Raw genomic sequence first — 9,075 nt, forward strand, 5'->3', positions numbered from 1 at the left:
TGATATGATAGTATTGTTTACCAATAACGATAAGGTAGTAGTCTGACCTTTGAGACCAGAGATGGGGAGGAAGAAGACGTCATCCTCGCTCTTTACATTAAAGCCACAGCCCTTCAAGAAGGGAGTCAACTTCTCAACTATTTGGTCGTATCTCTCCTTAGACCTGTCCATTACCAAAGTCAGCTGCCTTCAGCCCAACAACATAGTACTACTACCAATTCACAGTCGGATCGTCCATTTTATTCACAGTGATGATCAGTTTATTCACACCTAAGGTCTTGGCAAGCATAGCATGCTCACGAGTCTGACCACCCTTGTCGAAGCCAGTCTCAAATTCGCCTGACAATGGTAGTATGCATGAGTCTTAGACAAATAATGCCAATTACCCTTTCGAGCGGAGATCATCAACACGCCGATATCGGCCTGGGCCGCGCCAGAGATCATATTCGGTACATAGTTCTTATGACCGGGAGCATCCAAGATGGTAAATCGTCTATTAGGTGTTTCGAAGTGGGCCCGACCAACCTAATAGCAGGCTTGTCACCAACACCACCACTACCTCCCCTCTACCTCGACGGTGATGCCCCTCCCCAATGATCGATAATCGGACCGCGTAACTGCCGAGTCGGCAGTGCCGACATTGAGTTCAACTTCCGCACACCGCACTGCGGTCACCGCAATTATGCCAGTTATATATTTATAACGTGGAGTCCGCGTCATGGATATGATCGGGCTGGATGTTGATGGTGATATGCTGCTCCACGAGATGGTTAAAACGGCAGAATGTAATCCGCTGCGAACTATACATTGTGGAGGTTCTTTAAACTAGGTATTTCGAGACCATCATGTTGCGGGGACAGTTTGGTCGCGTTTGCAGGAAATGGAGGTGGAAAAAATACCACCCTTTCTTGCGTACCCATTATTCAGATACAGAAAACAGTGAGAGAAGCAATGCCCCACCTCGTTTGCAACTCACCAGAGAGGAGCGCGAGCTACTGATCTCTGTTCGCCGTACTTCAATGGAATGTGACCTTATCAAGGCAGCTATGGTGGTGCGAAGTAGCAATCGGTTGTCCGGGCAGTGCTTTAAGGATGGAGCAAAAATGTACTACTCATCAGAGATCATGAGTTACTACTCTTGTTGTTAGGTGACCTATTATGCACGCATTTATTGGGCCGCTCAATCTAGCCATGGAATCCAATGGATTTTTGCTCCTTGGAGCGGCTCCAATGGAGCCGCCAGTTACTTGCTCAATCAGTGGATAATATTCACGTAGCTGTTTTAGCTGGCATGCTTAACTAATTAAGTTTCTGAACCTGCACTGGCGTTGTATAGAAATAACGGTTGGAAATTTACCGTTCCAAACACTATCACGTATTGCGTCATACGCACGGACAATTCCGGAGTCTATGCCATAGTGGCATAGCCGGTGGCCACCCAGTGGCCACCTTGTGTAGCTCCTTCAATAATAATGTTTCAACCCTCGTGAGGTAACTATCATTGTATTAACCGAGCACACTTATCGGACTCGGGAACTTGCAAAGAATGCGATGATTACAGCTTGTCTGTGGACAATGAGGCCTTCAATTTGTGTTTTTTTTGGAAAAGTGCCGTAGTACATTATAAATCCGAAAGAAGACCGAAGAACCGAGTATTTCGGTTTTTTTTCGGTTTCGGTTTCAAGATGGACCTCGCCGTTTCGGTTTCGGTCGGTCCATCGACCGAAACCGAATCGAAACCGAAATATTCGATTTCGGAGTTTTCGATTGCCGGGGCATGCTTCAATACGTATCTGATGCGGGCCGTTGACAATTCCACACCCAGTGTGGAATTATTTCTGGTGCGAAAATAGCTCCCTTAATTCCCATATCGTATCGTGTCGAGTGAAAAACGCGAGCGGAAAATTGCCCATGTGTGCAACAGCACTGAGCAGGCATGCTCACTGGCCAGTGTTATGCAGGGCCTCGGGAACGATATAAACTGTTTTAAACAGTAGTACTGTTTAGAATAGTTCACATCGTACTGTTACAGTACGTTGGCGACGGCAGCTCTTGGCTCAGCAGCATCGATGACGGACAGCGGGTAGAACCTTTCGTGCAATTCCTGCGTCGGCTTATCATACCCTTGAACACATGCGGTCATTTGGTTCGAGGGCTAGCAAATCGGCTGGTGCCAACCATGCAAAGGAGTGGGTTGGAATCAGTCGAAGCCGAAACTGTTGCGGTAGGGCAGGGTGTCGCCGAGGTGTTCCGCCGAGGCTGTACTAACGAGTTCGTGAGAGTCGCGTACGAAGCCTAGTCGAAGAGCATGACATTACTGTCTGCATCACATGACCTAGGAGTATGCCGCCTGGTAGGTATAAAAGGTACCTCACGTAGTTGCGGTTGGGGAAAATCGATTCGAATGGCGTGCGGTTTTGCGAGCGCGAAGGAAACAATCACCGAACGCGCAATTTTGCTCCAATTATCTTCAAAACTCAGAAAATTTACCTCCTTGTCGTATCCCTTAAGAGTATACCGCTCTATCGGCGGTAAATCCATCGCTGAGATTTTTGATATTCGTTGGCTAAATGCTTACGAATCATTCGCGAGTATTCGAAGGAATTGGTCGGCGCTCGATCGCCTTTTTTCCCTTTTAGAGAGTGAACAGCATTGGAACAAGTAATGGTTAGACTTGTCAGTCATTCTAGCATCTCTGAGTGTTTCAGGTTAACGCGTGCTGCCAAGAGTTCTCTAAGGGAGGCACGCGAGGTGTTCCGCGAACCGGGCTGTCGCGATGCCTTGACGAAGCCCTCGAGGCTCTGCAGTGCGCAAGTATTCTCAACAAACAGCTTCAGAAGAAGGGAGTCTCTATCATGACTGGCATTATCCTGGTCCAGGAATGTTACTTCAAAATGATGAGGAATCCAGTCTTCAATTCGAATTCACGTGAAAAAATAGAATCGAGGTGATCCGATTGTCATAAGCTACGCCTCGAAATCATACTCCTCAGACACGAACAAATCGAGAACGACCGTGGCTGGTTGCGACATTTTTCTCCCGGTCGTTGGAAGCAAGATCCTGCAAAGGTGCAGGCAAAAGCTGGTTAAGAAATGCAGAGCCGATATACGCAATTTCCATGCAAATAATCCTGGAGTGTTGAAGTTGGATGAAGCGCTGGAGTGTGCGGAATTACTAGTATAGTAGTATCTTGTGTCGTTCGTCAATGGCGAGGCTTGTAGAGTCTTGGACTTCAGGTCTATTCTCAACATTCCCTCGGAATGTCGGAGATGGCTCGTACTGGCAGCATTTCGCGGCATTGGACAATTCAAGTCTGATTTCGTACCTGCGCATCGTTTCGGTGGCCCCATGCTCAAATAGCTCAATCGAGCGCATGTTTAGTTGTGCCCGGCATATTACTAGGTGAGTGTCTGAATAGGAGGCAGCTACTCTCGGATGCCCACGACGGCTCAAACTTCAGGCCTGATCAGAAAGCTGAAACAATTTTCATGCTTATGGTGTTACGCTGGACGGGGCTTCAAAGGATAAATGGACATTTGCTTCCGCAGCGGAAGCAAATGGCGTGTCTGGTATTCCTGCTTATGCATTATGCTCACCAATTATGCTCACCGCTACAGAGCATTATGCTGTGTAGCGGAAGCTCCGCTCCGGAGATTTTGTCGCTGTCTGCGAACCTCGTTTCCCTGATGGAGAGTTTCTCTGTGGAACAGCAACCCCAGTTTTCGTTACCGACACGTGGCTTATGTCAGTACGAGCTTCCCCGCTACCGGTGGCCATCAGAGAAGTAGACACGTTTTCTATGCCTGACTTACAGTTCGCGTGGTTTATAGGTACCCGATAACTCAAGTTTTGCTCACTTTTGTGTGAGTGGCAAGATCGAATTATCGTACGTTTCATCATGAAACGTAATGGCCATGAAACTTTCATGGCCATTATGTTGCGGTATTACACGCAATCAAGAAGATGGAGGCTCAAACGGGTGAAGAGCGAGGAATGTTCTATCTTGATTAATCCGGAGCGTTTAGAAATCTCCCCATTCGCCCCGACGAGTCTCGTTTTCTTTCTATCATTTGCGAGCGCCCTGACGGGAAACCGCTAGCAGTGTCCCACCGTCGATATCCATTTGGTCTGCGATCGACTCCCTTTTGGTGGAGCCCATATGGAGGAAGCCGTTTGAGAATTTATCGCTGACTGACCAGGGATTACTGTTCAGTTCAGATCATTTATGTGGATGATCTGACCATATTTGCTCCTCGCCGATTGTTGAGTTTGCTGGGCGGGATTCACTCCCTCTTGGCACTGCTAAGTTGGCAGTAACGCTCGGATTTCCCTTGAGTTCCCCGAAGATGCTGATAAGGAATTGTGTTGATCTATGCGAGCTGTCGAGCTAGTTTGGACTGCTATTCAGAAATTCTGAATCAGAATACTTATTTTCAGTTATTACTAAGTACAATCATGAGTCCTCATCCATCAGCGTCTGTAGGTGTCCCGGATCTGAAAGCTTCTATCATACTAAAAGATATAGAAGGAGTGTTGGACTCAGGAATCTGCACACTAAGAACCGCTCGGAAATGTAAGAAGGCTATACCGCGATGCTATAGCTCTGCTCCGAGGATCTTGCTCCTACTACGGCAGTTTGCTCTATTTCTATCCGATTTGTCAGTGCCAGGCTGGCACTGCCAGCATCTTATCGCGTAGAACATGTTTCAGGAGAGTGCAATACGGCTGCTGACATTTTGAGTCGTAACTTTCATTCGGAATCCGAATTTCGGATGAGATTCCACTATCCTGGAAGAGTCAAGATATCTGCAAGTATTTGGAGATACTCGACCCATCATCATAGTCACTCCCTCTCTCGCGCAACTATGTTGAGTAAGCGTCTGGTGATCAGACATCTTTGTGTTGCCATCCCCATTACCCTCGCTTCACATAGTTTTAAACTACTACAGCATCTCCAGATCAAGTCAATTTTTTACCGACAAATTTAATTTTTCACCCATTTGGTTAATGTTTTACCTTTCGAGTTCACATTTTACCCATGGCTTTAATAGAATACCAAGAAAATAAATGTTATACCCGATTTATATAAAAGATGAGAAGTTCAGTGTAACAATAGACCTCCCTTGAAATAGCAAGGGATATACTGAGACACTCTTGAGCTGAAGGAGGGAGAACTCATACGGGAGAATTACATAGGTAAACTTTACCTGGTAAAGCGTAATTTATGCTCCACTTGTTCAACTACCTTTATGCTGCATAAAGGTAGTTGAACAAGTTGAGTTTTTTGGTGATGCTCATCAGCGACTCTTCTCCCAGCGAATCATTGAAAATAGACGACAAGCGAGGCAAGTGCAACACTAATATAACTGCCAAAGCAGCGCCACGAGTCGTGGCCCACGACTCCTCGAGTTGTCATTGTCCTTCACGACGCGCACGTGGATATCGCGCGCGTCTTTGGTTAACTAATTTAACTAAATAAGTTAATAACTGAGTTGATAATTTAAATAATTTAACTTAGATTAAACTCCTGAACTTTCAAATAAACCGGGTATGATACTCAGAGTCTCACTACCACTACCGTAGTTCCTTGTTGATTAACTGTATTTCGAATTCCAATACATAGTCTCTATCTTGATACTCGAAGTTCGATTGTGGTAGTGTTGTCAAATTGACAATGTCAATTCATTCACAGTGTGGTCAATTCGGTCCAACCGAGTTCCCTATCGTTCCTGGGTATGGTGGTGGATTTGAATCTCTGACCCCTCCTTGTGACAGGGTTTGGTGGTCGGTCCTAGGAGCACTCCAGGTAGCAAGCTTCAGTGGCTTACGACAGAAGTTTACTATCCTGAGTGTCCTTAGTGTACCCTGCGTGTCATCCTCCGCAGTGCCCAGACGGCACTCGTGAGTCGACACGCGCCCTGCCAAAACTCAGAGGCTAAAGGTTTCATACCTTCAATATTCGCCACTCTTAAATACCACTAGCGAGAATAGAGAATCACAACCACACAACGCGATGAATCCTCTGATCAATTCCGCGCTATTCTTCTTTATTGACTCTCCCGAGTCGTCGCTGTAAACTTGAACAAGACTACTTCCGAGAGAACACGTACCAGCATCATCGTAGTTCATCATGCATTTGTCGCTCGTGAATGACTCGGACTTCTCGTGCTCGATCGTGAGTGAGTGAGGACGGCATTGACGAACGATAATATGTCAGTGGCATACCAGATAAACACCGGACAGATCTGGGAGTCGGTCGCAATTCTTCGCTGTGTGTTGGCCTAGTGTAACTCCTGGTGGGAGTATTATTTTGAAGCCAGTCTCGTATTTTCTCAGTTCTCTTCAAGCTCTCGTCATTCACGACCAAGGGAGGCCTCGACTCACATGTCAGTTGAGCAGAAACTGTCAGTCGAGATCGCCTATCGACTGGATTGGTGACCCCGACTGGCAGTTTTTGATCAACTCTATGAACTTCAGAGCTATCATTCGGAGAACTGCTCTCGGCGACTCTTGCCAACTGTGGGTTAGCAACCTCCTCCTCCTCCTCTTTATCCTTGTCATTAGCGAAGAAGCTTTTCCACAAGCGATATAGCCAGGACTCCTCAGTTGGTGTAGGGTCAGTCACTGCATTATCGGGTGCGTCGTTCTTAGTTTCTTCCTTGTTGGGCTTGACCTCCCAAATCTTCCTCCATAGCTCATCAAAGTCCATATTTTCGAGATCATTATCCGAGGCAAGCGACCCTCCCCTCACAGACATGTCATCCTGAGTTTCTTCTTGTCGTGCTGATTCATGGTGAATCTCCCCTGCATATCCACATCGTGAACAAGGTCTTCTTCCATGTGCGATTTCCGACTCCATAGAGTTGTCCGAATCGACAAGGCTGATATTGTCAGACTTATCACTGGCATCCGAGAAAGATGGTTGTGATCTCCTCAACGCAGTAACGCGCTCAGAATCGTCGGATTCGCCCGAAGAGGGCTCGTCTTCGGACTCACTCGGGGCTACAGTGGAGAGTGCTACTGTGCGATTTGTTTGTATGTCTCATGTGCAGTGTTGCAGGAATATATCTGCGCTTTCCTCAGCTGGGTTTAGGAGGTTCCTCATTCATCAAGAAAGTTCATATAAAAAATCGGGTAGAAGTGTACAGAGAACAATGAGATTTTGGTCAGAATTTCCATATTTTCACTAACGCACATAGTTGACCATATGCGGATATTCCCACTCCTTACATGACTCTTCGCGTTTCAGACGTCTATCCTTCTTCTTTTTTGCCTTTCCCCCATCCTTTCTTGACTTTTTCTCACCGGAACCTACACCGAAATTTCCTCAAATTGTTCCTTGTGGGACTAATAGTCACTTTCCTGTTGATTCTTATCGTCACCAAACCACCCGTCAAACCACGATTCTTCTTCTTTCGTCTCTTCTGAAACTCGACAATATGATCGAGTCGAAGAACGTTACTTGCTCTCGTTCTTTGTCTCCCTTGTGAAGTACCCAAACCAGCCTTGCGTCGTGGAAGTGCCTGAACGCATCTTCCCGGTCGACTGAATCGATAATGCAGACTTTTGTCGGTCCGGGGATTCAGAAATGAAGTCTTTGGCAGAAACCTCGATGGCGACACTATCTGAATATGGAGACTTGGAACCACGATCGGGTGTGCATGCGTTCTCCACAGGGGACAGTTCTCAATCGATTATGTCATGTACATCAAATATGCCGGTTTTCTCCTTGACTCGCTTCGCTTGCTTTCGTTTCTTTCCCATTGTGATGTGAGATGCAACTGCGACGATGAGTACGGATATTCAATGACGGAACGTGATGCACATCGTGGAGCACTCAGCCGTGCTCGAGACGAGACGATTCCAGCATGAAATATATGGATATGAGAAGCCTTCCTTATATGTTGAATCTATACCTTTTAAACATCTAGTTCGTTTTGGGAACCATCAATTTCGTCGGGACGCGCGAAGTTGGAGGTACGAATCCGAAACGGGAAGATCATATTCACAATTCGAACTTCCAACTTCGTTGTAGAGCATTCAAGTTCGTCCGAAGTCGATAGGAAGTTCAAGTTCGTGTTAATAGAACTTTCAATTTCGACTTTCGAACCTTCGAGTTCTTCATAGAACTTTCAATTTCGTTGAGTACATCGTCATACCTTCGATTTCGTCCCTTCGGGAACATCGGGGCAGTTACGCCAGTACTCTCATGCGACTCGCAACACCTGTCCATTTTCCTCACCTGAGCTCGGGAGATTCCTCAACTACACTTGTCATGTACGGAGGTACCACTACGACAATCTGGGCATTTTTTGTCAGTCGGCTAGAAGTGTACAGAACTGGGGCGGCGGCAGGGTCTAGCAGTAGGGGGGGGCAGAGAGGGGGCAAGAAGTTTCCGGTCGGGGGCGGCTCTGACAAACGCAAGCCTCCAATTTTCTCGAAGTTCGGTGATGAGTATTGTCAGCAAACCACTGTTCGAAATAATCCGTTTCGTAGTTGGAAAAATAAGTTACCTCAGAATAAGACGTCTATTCGACTCAGCGAAATGGTCGATAATCTCGTTTATATTGAGGTTTTCGAGCCTCTCGCGAGGTAAAACATTTTGAGCAGCTTCACCATATTGCCGAGAACACGCTCCTGGGGGTTTAGAAAGAGGTAGAAGCTCAAAATGTCCCCCGGCATGTCCTCCCCACCGCGATCAAAGACGTCTCTCAGAAGCGCAATCTCGAGCTTTTGCGGCTTTGTGGATACAGTTTCCTCCGGATGATAATAGCGAAACATTCCCACCAAATCATCCTCGTTCGAAAAACGGGAGCTTCCCGGGGTTAGAGCGAGTACTCTTGCATACACAGAGACATTCTCAGGCGCTTTGAAGCGCCTGAGCAGCTCGAAAGTTTCGAGTCGAAACGGACGCTTTTGCACAACGGACTGGAAATATTTCACGGAAGTCGTCCTTGCTCACTCCCGACTGGTCGTAGTCTGCGCGTGCTCTGCGCCGCCGCCTCGCAGCCAAGGGCGGTAGGCCTAAGTCGTCGATGAGTGTCTGAGCCTCCGCCCAAAGCTTATTCCAGGTGA

At 46.9% G+C, this 9,075-nt stretch overlaps 2 protein-coding genes across 2 annotated transcripts in view; both read right to left on the minus strand.

Moving 5' to 3' along the window:
* The window catches only part of Pmar_PMAR026455 (eukaryotic peptide chain release factor gtp-binding subunit, putative), a gene marked incomplete at both ends in the record, with an annotated part of 888 nt that extends 168 nt beyond the window's left edge, over nucleotides 1–720 (minus strand). The window contains 4 exons of the mRNA XM_002776097.1: nucleotides 1–163; nucleotides 216–339; nucleotides 387–525; nucleotides 571–720. Coding sequence (XP_002776143.1) covers nucleotides 1–163; nucleotides 216–339; nucleotides 387–525; nucleotides 571–720 — 576 coding nt within the window. The remainder of the gene's footprint in view (nucleotides 164–215; nucleotides 340–386; nucleotides 526–570) is intronic.
* A 5,685-nt stretch (nucleotides 721–6,405) lies between these two features.
* Pmar_PMAR026456 (hypothetical protein) lies at nucleotides 6,406–6,709 on the minus strand (the record flags this gene model as incomplete). The annotated part of the gene is made up of 2 exons (XM_002776098.1): nucleotides 6,406–6,517; nucleotides 6,582–6,709. The coding sequence occupies 2 exons, from the start codon at nucleotides 6,707–6,709 to the stop codon at nucleotides 6,406–6,408; spliced, it is 240 nt and encodes a 79-aa protein (XP_002776144.1).
* Nucleotides 6,710–9,075: the final 2,366 nt, after the last annotated feature.

Source organism: Perkinsus marinus (assembly GCF_000006405.1).
Source record: "Perkinsus marinus ATCC 50983 genomic scaffold scf_1104296954446, whole genome shotgun sequence".
NCBI lineage: Eukaryota > Perkinsozoa > Perkinsida > Perkinsidae > Perkinsus > Perkinsus marinus.